Source organism: Sprattus sprattus (genome assembly GCF_963457725.1).
Source record: "Sprattus sprattus genome assembly, chromosome: 2".
In the NCBI taxonomy this organism is placed as follows: Eukaryota; Metazoa; Chordata; class Actinopteri; order Clupeiformes; family Clupeidae; genus Sprattus; species Sprattus sprattus.
Genome location: NC_137921.1, coordinates 50,180,193 through 50,196,270, shown reverse-complemented (window position 1 = coordinate 50,196,270; position 16,078 = coordinate 50,180,193). Strand labels below are relative to the sequence as shown.

The following is a 16,078-nucleotide window of genomic DNA, read 5'->3' as shown; positions in this document are numbered from 1 at the left end:
GTAGCGTTAGCTTTAGCATGCCTGCCTGCCTTAACGAGGCTCCAGGCCGGCCTGTGGCTGACTCCCTTTAAGCCCCCTGATGGATGCAAGAGCAGGACGCCGGAGCTCTAGTGAGGCAGGTGTGTTTGAACTCCACACGCCTCTCTTCACATGTAGAGGGGAGGAAAGTGAGATGGAGAAGAGAGGAGGAGAGGGAATCGGACGTATGGAAAGACAGAGAAGGCGAAAAATAATGGACAACAATGGCAGGCAGGAAGGAAGGAAGGGAGCAAGGGAGGGAGGGGGATTGAGAGACTTCCATTCACAACATTGTGCCTCTTACTCAAGCAACTCTGAGTTACCGATGGCTCCGTCATACTTTTGTCCCAGTCCTGCTCATGACATAGGAATGTTCTTTACCCATCAGCCCCCTCTCTGGTGCTGCAATCAGGTGCTCATCTGAGCCCAGTTTAGTCACCCAGTGACTTTGCATCTGTGCAGAACCTACCCTGACAAAATGCAAAACTGCCCTTTCAGAACTGTCTTATCTGTTTCGTGGAGAACGCCATGTAAATGAGAAACCCTAAAATAGATTTGAGGATTATTATAATAATAATAATAGTAATAAACTTTATTTATATAGCACCTTTTATGCAAAAGAATGCAGCTAACAGTGCTTTACAGCAAATACATTACGTCAAATAAATGTAAAAAAAATACGATATAGTGCAAAATAAATAAAATGAAATGAATAAATAAAACATAATAATGATAATAATTATTATTAAAATTAGCATAAAAACCGTGATAGAGTGCATAAAGAATAAATGGAGATTGTTGGAATAAAAATGCCTTTATTGCCCTAGTGTTTAATCTAAGATTGTTTGGCTAGTTTGATTTTGACCACAAATTCAGACGAAATAGAGGCAATTGGTTTTTGGGTTACCTTTTGTTTCGATACTTCATTTGATATAAAGTGTGTGTGTGTGTGTGATTGTGTGTGTGTGTGGGGGTGGTGGTCAGTAGACTGTATACCTCCCTGTATGAGGCCAGCTCACCTTTCCCGAGGTCAGGTTTCAACTGACAAATGTGTGTGTGTCTGTGTGAGTCAGTAAGGGGGTGAGAGAGAGAGAGAGAGAAGGAAAGAGAGGGAGTGTATGGACACACAGGAGTGTGTGTGTGTGTGTGTGTGTGTGTGTGATGGCACATAAGCACCAACATTTACATTTGAGGTACAAAAGCTCATTCTCTCTCTCTCTCTCTCTCTCTCTCTCTCTCTTTCTTTCTTTCTCTCTCTTTTCTGTCTTTCTTTCTTTCTTTCTGTTTCTTTCTTTCTCTGTCTCTGTATCAGGTTTATGCTTAGCTGTGCAGGTTGTAATAACAGTACATTCATGATGGTAGTTGTAATGCCCATCTCGTAGTAGGTATTTTTCACTGTGGGGCAGTTTTTTTAAATGGACTTGGCTCCCTGCAGCTAAACCTCACCAAACCCAATTAATATGACCACTTGGAGATACAATTATGAAATGAAATGGCTTCTTGTAAATGTACAGGTTTTTATATTAAATGTAGACAAATATAAAATATTGAAATGTCTCCTTATCAACCTTCAGTGTTCTGGTATACCCACACATGGGTTAGAGCAGGTCTATGGGGCTGTATTGATCAATAGAAATTAAATCAAGAGGCTTGCTCTGTTATTAATCATCTCTCTTTGTACACAGCAGCCGTAGTTCATTAAGCCTCTCGTAACCCCTGACAATATCCCTGTCAATACCTTGCAAAGCAGTCACTATGTGTGGGTGTGCCTTCGTGCGTGTGTGTGTGTGTGTGTGTGTGTGTGTGTGTGTGTGTGTGTGTCCTGTGCGTTTGGGGGGGGGGATGCGTGTGTATGTCATCATGTGCATGTCATGTGCGTGTGTGTGTGCTTGTGCGTGCGTGGTGTGTGGTGTGTGGTGTGTGCGCGTGTGTATGTCTTGCACGTGTTTGGGTGTGGTGTGTGTTTGAGTGTGTGTGTGCGTGCTTGTGTATGTCATACGCGTGTGTGCATGTGTTCAAAGTGTTTAAGTCTTTGTGTGTGTGTGTGTGTGTGTGTGTTTGTGTGTGTCCTCTCCAGGGGGAGAAGAATGCACTGTCTGTGTGTGTGCGCGCCTCTGATCCATCCTGGCCTTTGGCTTTGCTTCTGTAGCATTCCATCCATTTGCCCCTTACCTGGGAAAAGTGATAGTTTTTTTTTAGCCCTCACGAGTAGCTGCTAACACACACACACACACACACACACACACACACACACACAAAGACTGAAGAGCCTCACCTCCTCTCAAACGTTTGTTTTAAGAGAGATTTGTTTTTGCTGGTTTGGGGTGGCAGGAAGCGAGACTCTGTTTCCTGTTCCTGTGGGGTGCTGGCTTAAAATAAAGCTGCTTCTTTATCTCTGAGAAGGCAGAGGGGCTCCAGCTCTGCACTGGGAAAGAAAAGGTCAAACTTTTCAGTTTCTTTTAGAAACGCCTTTTCACACAGCACCCCAAAGAATAACACCCCTCTTTATCGCTCTGGAGATATGCAGGGTCCAAGCAAGGCACTGGGAAAGACACAGTTGGGTTTATCTTCCATTTTTTTTTTCACCTCAGCTCTGTTGGTTCTGTCACCTCTCTGACATCCCAGGGGTGTGTGTTTGTGGGCATGTTTCCTGAGGGGTGTGTGTGTGTGTGTGCATGCTGAAGCTCCCCACATCTTTTTTTATTGTAATTAAAATGTTCTTGCTTGTAGAATGCTGTTGCATGTAGACCCTTATGGTATGTTGTGGTCAAAGTGATTAAGTCTTTGTGTTCATGTGTGTCCTCTCCAGGGGGAGAAGAATGCAGGCTTCGATGTGCTCTACCACAACATGAAACATGGCCAGATTGCCACCAAGGAGCTGGCAGAGTTTGTACGGGAGAGGTAAGCTGGTGTTAGGTGTGTGTGTGTGTGTGTGGGGGGAAGAAAGAGAGAGAGAGACAGATGGTAGAGCCTGCTATTTTTATTTTTACATCTCTGTGTGTTTGTGGGAGAGGTCTGTGAGACCCAGTCCTTATCTGGCCCTGATCTGGTCCTAATCTGGCCCTGATCTGGTGCAGGACCAGCCTAAATCGGGGCCTAATGCCTGCCTGCCTGCCTGCCTGCCTGCCTGCCTGCTGTTGTAAGCTTTTATCAGTGCCAGTTTTTGTGGGGATGCATTACTGTGTAGAAACCTGGGAAAATCACACCAAGCACACCCCACATATCACACACATTACACACCATGCACACATTACACACTAAACAAACATCACACACCACACACCACATGCACATCCACACATACAGATGAAGCACTGGAGCCTGACTGAGACAGAGAGAACAGTCTGAACAAAGGACATGTGGCTCAACATCATATCAGTTATCAGTATCAGCGCTGAACTAGACACATGGTAACCAGCTGAGGGCTTTGTGTTCTGGTGCTCTGGTTAAGTTACACGCTCATGCAGGTACATTCATTTCTTCTGTCTGCACTGTTGCTGTTTGGTTTCTGGCATTCATCATTCTGCTGGGGTTGTGATTTAAACACGTGTGTGCGTGTGTCTCTCTCTCTCTCGACAGGGCCGCGATCGAGGAGACCTACTCGAAGTCCATGAGCAAGCTTGCTAAGATGGCCAGCAATGGAAGTCCCTTGGGGTGAGTACCATCATGTTTACGTGCTTGCGGTAGATGGGGGTTAAAATGTCTTTGAATTCAGGGATGTTTGGCAGATGTTGGAGGGGGGGTTGTTGTGAGGTCTGCTGAGGTCTGATGGAAGATATTGTAAGGGTTGGATGTTGTGTGATCTCAATGGTTTGTGTCTGTATGTGTGTGTGAGAAAAAAAAGTGAGTTTACCTGTAGCACAAGTGTGTGTGTGAGAAGTGAGCTTACCTTTGGCACAAGTGTGTGTGCGTGGATGAGAAGTGAGCTTACCTTTGGCACTGGTGTGTGTGTGTGCTACCTGTGGCACTGGTGTGTGTGTGGCACTGGTGTGTGTGTGTGTGAGAGGGTGAAGGTGGCACCACATCGGGCAGGGCTTAGGCAGGAAGCTGACAGGATGGCGAAGCGTGGTGGGGGTGTGTGTGGTGAGAAAGGAGGTCAGAGGTCACGTGCTGCGGTTCGCCCTCTTCCTCTGTCATACTCTTCCTGTCTGCTGCTGTGTCTCTCCACCACGGTTCAGGATGCACTGGGCTCCAACATCCTCGGCTCAGTGTGTGTGTGTTTGTGTGTGTGTGTGTGTGTGTGTGTGTGTGTGTGTGTGACCAGTAAGCCCAGCAGCTGGTTGATTCGTGTAATCATTAGACCCAAGGCCATTAGCCTACCTCATCAAACCTTTATGAGCGATGGCACTGCGCACAGAAGGTGGAAGACCGCAGGGAGTGTGTGTGTGTGTGTGTGTGTGAGTGCATGTGAGGAGGTGTGTGTGAGTGCATGTGTGCGTGCGTGAGTGTGTGCCAGTGAGCGGATGCAGGTGCAAGGTAAACCACACTCCGCTGAAGGGGAACTGCAGCTATGCATAAGACTTGGTGCTGTTGTTTGTAAGATGGTTGACTGACCGTCATCTCATTTGTGTCAAAGACGGGAGACAACAAAAGGCAAGGAATCACAATGTCTATTCACTGACAATAATCGTCTCCTAGCTTCTAGTCTAGATGTCCAACTCCATGCACTGCCAGTGGAACCTCTGCACAGAGAGAAAGGGAGGGAGTGAGGGATCAAGCCCATGGCCTTTGGTAGGTCCTTAACCGGTGCATAGAGAAGGCCCTTCTTCCTCTGCTAAGACAAAAACAAGATTCTCCTCAGCACTTGTGTTCAGAGTGTGTCTGCACCAGTGGTGTTTGTGTGTGTGTGTGTCATGTTCAGAGTGTGTCTGCACCAGTGGCCTCAGGCTGATTTAGTGAGGAGGAGCAGGTCTAGTGGTGTAGTGAGGAGGTGCAGGTCTAGTGGTGTAGTGAGGAGGTGCAGGTCTAGTGGTGTAGTGAGGAGGTGCAGGTGTGAGCCCTGCTGCTAGAGGTGGTGAGAGCTCAGGTGTCCTCCTGGTGTCCCTGTGCCCACACACCTCCTCCGGCTGGGATGGCTTAGTCTTTTGTCTCCTCACCAGGGTGGGCGTGAAGGCTGCTGCTGTATAATTTGCCAAATGATTGAACATTCATTTTGCACTGCACACTGTTTTTCTCTTCCCCACCTCCTTCTTAATCCCCCACCTCTCTCTTTCTGTCTTTTCTTCCTTTCTTTCTCTCTTTTATCTCTACGCCTCTATATATTTATCTTTCTGTCACTGTCTCTCTATCAAAACTCTCTATTTTCATATCACTATATCTATATTTCAATCTACATCACCATCTCCCTCCATCTTCACTCTCTCCCTCTCTCTGCTTCGGTTTCTCTCTCCCTCTCTCTCTCTCTCCCTCTCCCTCTCTATCCTTCTCCCTCCACCTCCTCCTCTCTCCCTTCCTCTCCTCCTCTCCTGTCTCCAGGACGTTTGCCCCTATGTGGGATGTGTTTCGAGTGTCATCTGATAAGTTGGCTCTGTGTCACCTGGAGCTGATGAGGAAGATGAATGACCTTATTCGTGACATCAACAAGTATGGAGATGAGCAGGTCAAAACTCACCGCAAGGTATCAGCGACCCACGCCAACAGCCCACACTGCAGATAGTCTCTGTCTGTGTCCAGACAGACTATGCTTTTATACTAGACACCCTCCCTTCACAGAACATGAGCATTTGTTTCCCATTCATAAAACCAGGACTGTGTACAAACATATATTGGCAGCCAACGAATACGGTGCAACTGGAGCATGGGAGGGAGGGGTGTGTTATGATTGACTGTTGAGCACAAATATGACAGAATTTTTTACTTATTTGTCTATCAGTTGCTCATCCTCTGTCTCTGTCATAGCAGATGTGTGTGTTTGCACTTAGTTAGCTGTTAAAATGTACATTTTGTATGTTAAACGTGCGTGTGTGTGTGTGTGTGTGTGTGTGTGTTTTCTAACTCAAGACTAAAGAGGAGGTTGTGGGCACCTTAGAGGCCGTCCAGGCCCTGCAGGTGCAGAACGGTCAGCTGCAGAAGGCCAGAGAAGCCTATCACGCTCGCTGTCTGGAGCTGGAGCGACTGCGCAAGGAGAGCGCACCTCAGAAAGAGCTGGAGAAGGTGTGTGTGTGTGTGTGTGTGTGTGTGTGTGTGTGTGTGTGTGTGTGAGAGAGAGAGAGAGAGAGTGTCTGTCTGTCTTTAAGGATGCCTGTGCGTTTGAGTGTCTAAATGGATTTGTATGTGTGTGTGTGTGGTTTGTTTACGCAGGTGTGGTTGTGTGTTACAGTTATCTAATTATGTTCACTTATTACACGGCTCTTCTTAATGCTGTAGAATGCTCCATTCACTTGAATGGGGCTTCCCAATGTTCTGCGGTCAACTATTTTCCGATAACTGACCGTTGCTATGCAGTTAATGACCGCTGTCAAGGAAAGTGGCCTTTTTGCCTCTGATTCACATCTTTCGTAGCACTCCGCAAGTAGTACGGTAACTTATCAAGGGAGTTTCAGCGGACGGTTGAGCAGCTGTGTTCTAAAGAATGTTCAACTGTCTTTGAAGTTCAACGTCTTTGGCGAACTATTTCTCTGCTTTTTAACACTACGTATAGTAACAAAAACAAATACATTGTAAAAAGACACACTGTGTTAAGTAATTGTTTTAGTTTTAGCCGTATAATAAGCGGGATAATGTATAGAACGCCGGTCATTGTCGGGAAAATAAGCCCCTTCAAGGTGAATCAACACCCCTCCGCTTCGCGTCGGGGTGCTGTTCGCCCTGTCGGGGCTTATTTTCCCTACAATGACCTGCGTTCTATACATTATCCCTTACATATTTGGTCTTTCTGATACACAACTCTTTTGATAACAAACAGAATACAGAATCCCAGTGTTACTTGATTCCAGTTAGTTAAGCTGGGGATGAAGCTGCTTGCTAAAGTACAGCAAGTAAAGCCTATTCTGCCCTCCACTCCCTCCCTGCTGTCTCTTGCTTTCTTTTCTTTTCTCCGCTTTTCTCTTCTTTTCTTTCCTTTCTCTCTGCTATTCTTTTCTGTGGTGCGCAGGCGGAGCAGAAGTCGAAGAAGGCGGCGGAGCAGTTTTCCGGGGCCATTGAGAAGTTCAACCGCGTGGGAGGCGACTTTGAGCAGAAGATGAGCGACTCAGCGCAGGTCAGTTCCTCCGGGTCTGGCGCGCTCCCTCAAAGCTCCCCTCTATTACCTGTGGGCGCTGCTTAGGTGCTGTCTGAACTCCACACTCATTCACACAACTCCCCGCGCCGAGCCGCCAGCTCCCTGGAAACCGTCTCCTAGGAAACGATCAGACAGTGACATTATAATTATGAGTTGTGTGAGCTTTTTTTGACGCACTACGGGGGCGGGTACGCCTGCTGCGTCACTGCAGGCATTCAGAGTGTGTGTGTGTGTGTGTGTGTGTGTGTGTGTGTGTGACTGTCAGATTCTGGGAGAGCCTAGGTGCCACACACACACACACACACACACACACACACACACACACACACACACACACACACACACACACACACACACACACACACACACAGACACAAATTATAGTTGCCGAGTTCCCCAGAGGTAAAGCTGAGGGGTTGCTAATGGGTTTGTGATGGCGGAGAGCTTGATGCTGACTCATGCTGCAAGGTCCCTGTTTGCCTGAAAAACATCTTTCAGCATCATCATACTTCAGGCAGAAAATACATTTAGCAAAAAACCCACCACCCACTTGCATCATTAAGCCTGAGTCATTAAACACACATTCTAGAAAACTGTTGAAGCTGCTCTGATTTGGCTCTAGTCTGGTCCTGATCTGGCTCTAGTCTGGCTCTCATCTGGCTCTCATCTGGCTCTGGTGCAGCACACTACCATTCTTAACCACCCAAAGCAGATGGCACAAACATTTCTTTCCCATCTCGCACCATTTTGCCAGACATCCTCAACTCCCTCTTAAGACAGCACTTTGAAGAAGTCTAGTATTATATTTATGTCCAGTTTTCTTCTGTTGTCGTGTCCAGTACTCTAAATGTTTTATATTTATGTCCAGTTTCTGCTGTTGTCGTGTCCAGTACTCTAAATGTATTTGGTGATTTGTCACTCATTTATGTAATGCAGGGTTGTGTGTGTGTGTGTGTGTGTGTGTGTGTGTGTGTGTGTGTGTGTGTGTGTGTGTGTGTGCGCTTGCAGAAGTTTCAGGACATTGAGGAGGTCCACCTGAAGCAGATGAAGCAACTGATTAAGGGCTATTCCCATTCCATAGAGGACACACACGTGCAGGTCGGACAGGTATGTGTCTAGTCCATAGAGGACACACATGTGGCATGTGACCAGTGGTAGTGTACCCTATCTTACTAGACAAGGCGACTGTTCCCCCTCTACTGAGTGATAAGCTCTCTGTCGTGTGTGTGTGTGTGTGTGTGTGTGTGTGTGTGTGTGTGTGTAGGTCCGTGAGGAGTTTAAGCAGAACCTGGAGAACATTGGCATCGAGAACCTCATCCAGAAGTTCACGGACCAGAAAGGGACAGGGAAGGAGAAGCCAGGTAGCCCATGCCTCTGCACACCACACTGGCCGTCTGGCACCAGCAAACCACACCAGGTCCTGGGTTCAGACAAGAGATGAGGAACAGAGCCAGAACAAAATGTTTCTGAAATCAAATCTAAATTGGCTGATGGGAAATTAGTATTTTGTCTTCTGATGAGTGGTTTCCTTTTCTGTGACGTGTGCGTGTGTGTGTGTGTGTGTGTGTGTGTTTTAAACACTGTGGCTCCCTGTGTTCCAGCTCCAGTGTGTTTCGAGGTGTACCTGTCGCCCGTAACTGCGGACATCGGGAAGAAGAGTCGAGGGAAAGCCTTCCGCATCCCAGGCCTCGGCAAGAGAGACAAGGAGCCTGACTCCACGTAAGAGAGACGCCTGTGCTGACGATTCTATCATGTCAGAGAGGAGCCTGTTCTAACTATTCTATCAAGTCAGACAGTTGTCAAAAAAAGAGTGTTCGTACACAGTCCTGGCACTGTAAATGGGGAAACAAACGTTGTGGCTAGGACCTAGACAAAAACCATTCCAGCAAATCAGCACATTGTTCCAGAAGCACAGCAGGGGAAGGGTTTTTATTTCGATTGGCTCTTGAGCTCAAATATCAACAACATTGTGCATCTGTTATGAGTGAGATTAGAAGCCCATCTGCACGTGTGGAGGCCAACTGTGGTGCTCGATTGTGTGTTTAGGAAAGACATGTTGGAGACCCCAATGCTATCACGCGATTAGTAGCCCACCTCAATGTGAGACTGCAATTGTGTTAAATATTCCTTCACGTGTGTTAGAGAGACGATGAGCTTTGACTCAGTATGACCAGCCTGTGTTTATTATTGTATAGTGTTGGGGGGCAGCCTATGCTAATTATTGTATCATGTGTTGGAGAGCAGCTTGTGTTAATTACTATATCATGTGTTTGAGAGCGGCTTGTGTTAATAATGATATCATGTGTTTGAAAGCGGCCTGTGTTAATTACTACATCATGTGTTTGAAAGTGGCCTGTGTCAATTATTAGATCATGTGTTTGAGAGCGGCCTGTGTTAATTACTATATCATGTGTGTTAATGAGAGGGTCAAGGAGCCCAACTCCATGTCAGAGAGAGTGTGTGTGTTGTGAATATCATGAATGTTGATGAGGGGGAGAGTGTGTCCAGGTAAAGGGCTTGAGTTAGTATATCACGTGTGTCAATGAGAGGACTGGAGAAGACTGAAGAAGTAATTCAGTTCATGTTTGTCTTTCTCAGGGATTCAGCAGTCACTGAGGCACCAGTGAGTACTTCACACACCTCCCTCCCTCTCTCTCCTGTCTGTCTTTCACACACTTCTCTCTCTCCCTTACCGTCTTGTGTTTCACACACCTCCCTCTCTCCCCTGTCTTTCTCTCTCCCTACTGTCTGTCACACACCTCCCTCTCCTCTCTTTTTCTCCTTTTTCCGTTACTTTTCTCCTCTTTCCGTTACTATCTCTTTCATACACACACACACACACACACACACACACACACACTTACAGATGCAGTGAGCACGAATCTGCTCTTACTGATAAGTGGACAGGACTCCGAGCACACAATAGACATCTTATTTCTAGGAACATGAGACTTGGCACATGCTGATTCCTTGTGTGTGTGTGTGTGTGTGTGTGTGTGTGTGTGTGTGTGTGTGTGTGTGTGTGCGTGAGTAAACAAGTGTGTTTGTTTATGCACAAGTGACAATGACGTGTCTCATGGCGTCTGGTTACCTAGTTTATTTTTATCTGCACCTCTAATGCAGGGGGCTTTATGCGGTGGGAGTTTAGCATTGGGCTGCCATACCCCTTTTAACAGGTGGATGTTTCTGGGACTGCTCAGTACACACAAACACAAACAACCCTTACGTAAGAGCTCCCACAGCAGCTTCTCTGTCTCTCCCTCACACACACACACACACACACACACACACAGCTCCTCATGGTGCTACTGTGGCTGTGTGGCTATGACAGCATAAGCTTAAAATAGCGTGTGCAGAGATCTCAGATATGGTTACTTTGTTGATGTGAAGTTGATTACATGTCGGTATTACTTCCAGTTGTAAATGCAAGATTGGAACAGAGACGGCAGTTAACACAATTAAATTGTGTTACCCTATGTGATTAACCCTACACTTCTTTTGACATTGTTCTATGTCTTTTTCTCTCTCTCTCCCTCTTTGTTTGTTTCTCTTGCTGGCTCTGTCTCTCTCTCTCTCTCTCTCTCTCTCTCTCTCTCTCTCTCTCTCTCTCTCTCTCTCTCTTTTATCCAACTTTCTTTTATCCCTTTTTCTGTGTGGGAGCAGAACTCTCCTCTGGAGGTGGATGAGGAGGGGTTTGTGATCAGAGCTGATGGGAATCAGAATGATATCCTTTACCCTGCAGGACACAATCACACTGCTGAGTCACTTTGCACAGGACAGCACACGGCACAGCGCTCAACACGGCACACGGCACATTTCACAGCTCTATGGGAGTGTGGTCTGGACTTTTGATATGGTTAAAAACATTTTTCATCAGGTTAAAAACAATTTGACCAGGTTTGACATTTCAGAAGACCTGATCAGAGTCCTGTTAAAATGGCTTAACCTCACCTATAATTAGTTCATAAGATTTTTAAAACTTATCCAAGTTTAGAGTAGTTCACTTCAGAAGGCAATCTGAATTTATCCTTCATTGAAACTTTTTTTGTTTAATCTTCAAATATTGGTGAACTGGGGTGAGAAACCTGTTATTCTGTAGTTCACAAAACCTGGTTGAAAGTTGCATAACAAAGTCCCTTCTGGAAGGGTACACATACTGAAATAAGTGATGCGTGATCGTAAACGAAACTGAAGGTGAAGAGGTTTGCCTCACGTTTCCTGTCTTTGTTTTATTTTTGGCCAATCAGCACACTTTTTGGGATGCTTGTCAAAGATAGCTCACTCTGATAAGATATTACTGGCTTGTACCTATGCCAACATACAGATACTTGCTGACAATGCACGCACACTCGCACATGCACACTCATTCATACACACACACACACACACACACACACACACACACACACACATGCTAAATGAGAGAGAAAAAGAGCTTTGAAGGAGTGGTTAATGTGTTTTTGTCTTTAAACCATTTCAATGATTTACAGTTTACATATAAACATAGATGTATGATGATCACTATAATTCACCTAAACTATCTAGCACAGCTGTGGCATGTACATAATGTAAGCCCCTCATGTTGATCTGAAGGCATTAAAAATGGTTAATATACTGATACAGTGCGTTAGAGAGACCTATGATCGTAACTTATATTACGATTATGGGATAGGTGAGTATGGTGATGATTATGATGATGATGAGGCATTTTCCATGCAGCGTGCTGTATCCCTGTCATAAGCTGAGTGCACCTCATTTCTCTCCAGTGCCCTGTAAAACACTGAGTCCAGGGTTGTTTGTATGTTAGCTCAGTGTGGTTAGTGCTGTTTGATTAGTGTCCTTGGCTAGTGTCCTTGGTTAGTGTCCTTGGCTAGTTCTGTTGGCCAGTGCGCTTAGCTAGTGCTGTCGGCTAGTGCTCTTTTCCTTGACTCTAAGCCCTCAACGCTGTGCAGTTGAAAAGGAGACCAACTTCTACTCCAGCGACTCTGACTTCGATGACGAAGAGCCTAAGAAGTTCAACATCCAGATCCGGCCGGTGGCCAGCAGTAGCCGTGGCAACGCAGCGGCCCACGAGTTGGAGCTGAAGGCCACAGTGGGAGCGCTCTCTCTGCCCCCCAACACCGGGGTATGTCAGCAGAACACTCCGGAACACTGACTAGGAAATAGAAAGCACCCGGGCTCTTATTGCAAATGCATGTATTTCAACATGACTGCGTTTGAGAACTTAAGCGTGCCTTGAAGCTCATAATGAGGCTGTTTGAAGCCAGAGACAGAAGGCCATTTTAGTCCCCTCACAGCAGGAAATGGATTAATGATGCAGAAATACTCCTCTGCTGATGCCACTAGTCAATCTGACCATTTTTAAATTGTACTGTTCAGAATACTGTTCTTATATTCTTGGATTGACTATTCTTAGGTGTTTATGACGTATTATGTTGTTTTTTCTTACTAATTTAACAGGTGACCGTGAAACGCCATCTCTCTCGTAAGTCCAGCCCTCTTTTGGTTTAGTTTGGTGTGTGTGTGTGCGTGCGTGCAAATCTATGATGTGTGTGCTGTGTGTTCAGCATGTACTAATATGCCCAGGATGTGTTTTGTATTGTTGATGGTCATATGTTCGTGCGTGTGCGTGTGTGTGTTGGCACACAGGGAACTCCAGCACGGCCGGTGGGCGCTCAGAGGGGGAGGGAGAAGTGGCCCCACATAGGGGTGAGTGGTGTCACGTCCAGCTCACACACACACGTCCACCTCACCTGCACTTCACCAGGAGGGTTCTGACATCATAAATGGTGGTTCTGTATATCTTGTATGGATGCACTACTACATCTTATCTTAGTTTACGCGATAATGATCCACAGCATTTTGTATTTCTGCTTGTGAATACTTAAGGCCTTGTGCTCTGAGACAATGGCAGTCATTAATGGTGGTGCTGTATAGAACAGAATAGAAAGGAGCAGTGTGGGGGCTTGTGTGGGGGGGGATTGTGTAGCGATTGGACCACCCCCCTTCACACACACACACACACAAACACAAACACACACCCTGGCTGCTGCTGCCCCTGGCACAGAGGATAGAGAAGATGATGGGTAAAACACGAGAGGATCAGATGAAGGGAGGGGGGGGGGGGGGGGGGGGGGGGGACAGGCTGATGCTGGCCCAATGGGTGGATATGAGGAGGAGGAAGAAGGAAAACCATGATGCAGATCAGGCCAGGGGTGCTGCTGACCAGGTGGACTGAGATAAAGACAGTAAGGTGATGTATGACGATGATGATGGTGATGAAGAGGCTGAGGAGGAGGACTAAATGCAAGTCAGCTCAGGCTGGGATGGAGGAGGAGGAGAGGGCATGAGGTAGATATGTGGAGATGATTGATGATGAAAATACATTTGTGCAGTTTGTAGTGCATAGGTTCAGGGCAGTTAGCTCTTAGTGTGTGTGTGTGTGTGTGTGTGTGTGTGTGTGTGTGTGTGTGTGTGTGTGTGTGTAAAATCATATTTGTGTTTATCTCTCGTATAGAGGGGGAGCAGAGAGGTCTGCGCAGATCTACGTCCAGTCCTGATCCCAGCAGGTGAGTCAGAGGGAACACACACACACACACACACACACACACACACACACACACACACACACACACACACACACACACACACACACACACATTCCTCTACCTTAGAAAACACACTGGATGAGTCCTGCCATGCTCAGACGGTGGATGGTGTCCTCCTCCCCCCCAGGTTGACTTCCTCAGTATCTGGTCCTGATGCCTTGTTTGGTCCCCCGCTGGAGTCGGCCTTCAAATCCAGCAGCTTTGTTGGGCGGGAGCAGCTCCAGAGTGCCTTCGGAGCGTCTGAATGTAAGTCTGCTTTAGATCACTTTAATTAACTCCAATCCCCACAGCTCACAGCTCACATATCACATCAAATAACTCCAAATAAGATGCTCTGATTCAGAAGTGCTGTCTTCACTAGAAATGCAAAAAGGGTCATAAGACATATCGATCATGTTAAATTGGTTAGGAGTATTTGTAAAAGTCACTCCACTATCTCCTGAGACGGTCTGTCATGAGGTATTTGACATCCTGTTAAGCTATTAGAGATAGCTTCACGCTGAAGGGTTTTTCTTAGTTTTTAGATGGTTTATTCTGACATTTTTGTTTTCCAGATGCGGCCTTTTCCTCTGACTCCTCTTCTCCTGAGAACGTGGAGGACTCTGGCCTGGACTCGCCTTCCCATCAGCCCCTGGGGCCGTCCCCGGAGCCCAGCGGTTGGGCGGCCTGGCCCCCTGCGGCCCCTTCTCAACCCGGTAAAGAAGCGTCTTCTCTCCGTCGCGCCCCTGACCCCTTCCTCTCGGCTTTCAGGGACCCCTCCCCTGCTCGGCCTTCCCTCACGCCGGACGAGGTGTCAGGGAGCGTTTGGGGAGGGGTGTCCCACTCGCCTTGCGTGCCCCCCGAGGTGGAGGGCAGCGCTTTCAGCTTCCCGCCGTTCTCACGCTCGATGGCGCTGCCCGACATGGAGACGCCCGTGTGGAACTGTAAGCACATCCCACCAGGGGACCCCTTTCTGGCCGTGTTTGAGCGACCCAACCACCAGGAGGCGCTGGCGCTCCCACTCCAGCAGCAGGACGCCTGGGCCCCGGCACCCAATCCTGCCCCCGCCCCTCACACCCACCCTGCCTCTCACCCCCACCCTGCCCCCGGCCCTCACCCCCACCCCTCCCGAAAAAGCCACGGCCTAGAGCCCTTCTCCATCCCCCTAAGCAAAGACGGCACCAAGACTCTTCCTCCCCCGTCCTCCACCTCCTCTTCCTCCTACTCGCGTAAGGACAGAAAACGAGACCGCAGTGTCCCGCCTCCTCTGGAGTCCCCATTGGACAATCCCTTTGCCATCACCATGATTGGCAGCCCCACTCACCAGGCCTCTTTGGCCGCTGCCGTGGTAGCAACCACTATGGTCCACGGCCCGAGTGGTAATGGTAAGCCTCCCACCACCCCCTCCATCCCCAGGGCCCCCAACCCCCCCAGCGCCAACCCCTCCCACCCCAAGAAGGAGCTCCACCAGTGGGGTTCGGGGCACAACCCCTTCAGCTGTGGCCACCAGGGGGCGCCAGGGGGGCCGGAGGGCTGCAGGGGGGTCAAGCAGAGAGGGGGCGGTGAGGAAGAGTCACGCCGGAACGGGCCCCCCCTCACACGGCATTCTGGGCCGCAGGAGGACCTGTGTTTCTCCACGGATAAGGACCAGGACTGTCTGGACATGAGCCCTCAGCCGCCCTGCAGCCGCAGCCCTCACACAGGTACACAGCGCCTCCTGCTGGAGAGTCTGGACAGCACCTCACTCCTCTCATACACATGACTGTCAAATAGGGCTGGGTATTGGCACAGATGGCCTGATTTCATTGACGATTCAATTCAGTGTGATTCAATCTGATTCAGATTCAATATTGATAGGAATTATGTATGAAGTATTGTGTAATTTTTCATATTTGGAGAGATGTTTCAAAAGCTCTAAAGGTTGTAACATTTGTTTTTTGCTGTTAGAGAGCTCGCCATGTGGGGAGCACTGGCGATTGTTGTATTAAAGGTAATCCAGGTGTCAGGCTATGTTTAAACATGGCGGAAATGAACCTAGAAAACAGGAACAATATGCATATTAGCCAAAAGGTTTCAATCCATTATTTTTTACATACCGTTATTGAATCGGACAAATGAAAAAAAAAAAAAAACGAGCTGATAACACAATATTTCTGCACACTCTTACTGTCAAATCTGCATGCTAAATTCTTTAGAGACGCTTTCTCTCCTTCTGTCTCAATTTCTTTCCCTCTCTCCCTCCCCTCTCTCTCCA

The 16,078-nt window shown here is 47.6% G+C and overlaps 1 protein-coding gene across 1 annotated transcript in view; it reads left to right on the top strand.

The window, feature by feature from the left end:
- The window catches only part of fcho1 (FCH and mu domain containing endocytic adaptor 1), a 33,565-nt gene that overhangs the window by 12,961 nt on the left and 4,526 nt on the right, over positions 1–16,078 (top strand). Inside the window, exons 3-18 of the mRNA XM_080860624.1 lie at positions 2,828–2,919; positions 3,598–3,672; positions 5,494–5,635; positions 6,019–6,171; positions 7,112–7,216; positions 8,246–8,344; positions 8,502–8,598; positions 8,839–8,956; positions 9,836–9,860; positions 10,901–10,961; positions 12,151–12,362; positions 12,698–12,722; positions 12,887–12,946; positions 13,755–13,806; positions 13,973–14,091; positions 14,400–15,527. Coding sequence (XP_080716750.1) covers positions 2,828–2,919; positions 3,598–3,672; positions 5,494–5,635; positions 6,019–6,171; positions 7,112–7,216; positions 8,246–8,344; positions 8,502–8,598; positions 8,839–8,956; positions 9,836–9,860; positions 10,901–10,961; positions 12,151–12,362; positions 12,698–12,722; positions 12,887–12,946; positions 13,755–13,806; positions 13,973–14,091; positions 14,400–15,527 — 2,563 coding nt within the window. The remainder of the gene's footprint in view (positions 1–2,827; positions 2,920–3,597; positions 3,673–5,493; positions 5,636–6,018; positions 6,172–7,111; positions 7,217–8,245; positions 8,345–8,501; positions 8,599–8,838; positions 8,957–9,835; positions 9,861–10,900; positions 10,962–12,150; positions 12,363–12,697; positions 12,723–12,886; positions 12,947–13,754; positions 13,807–13,972; positions 14,092–14,399; positions 15,528–16,078) is intronic.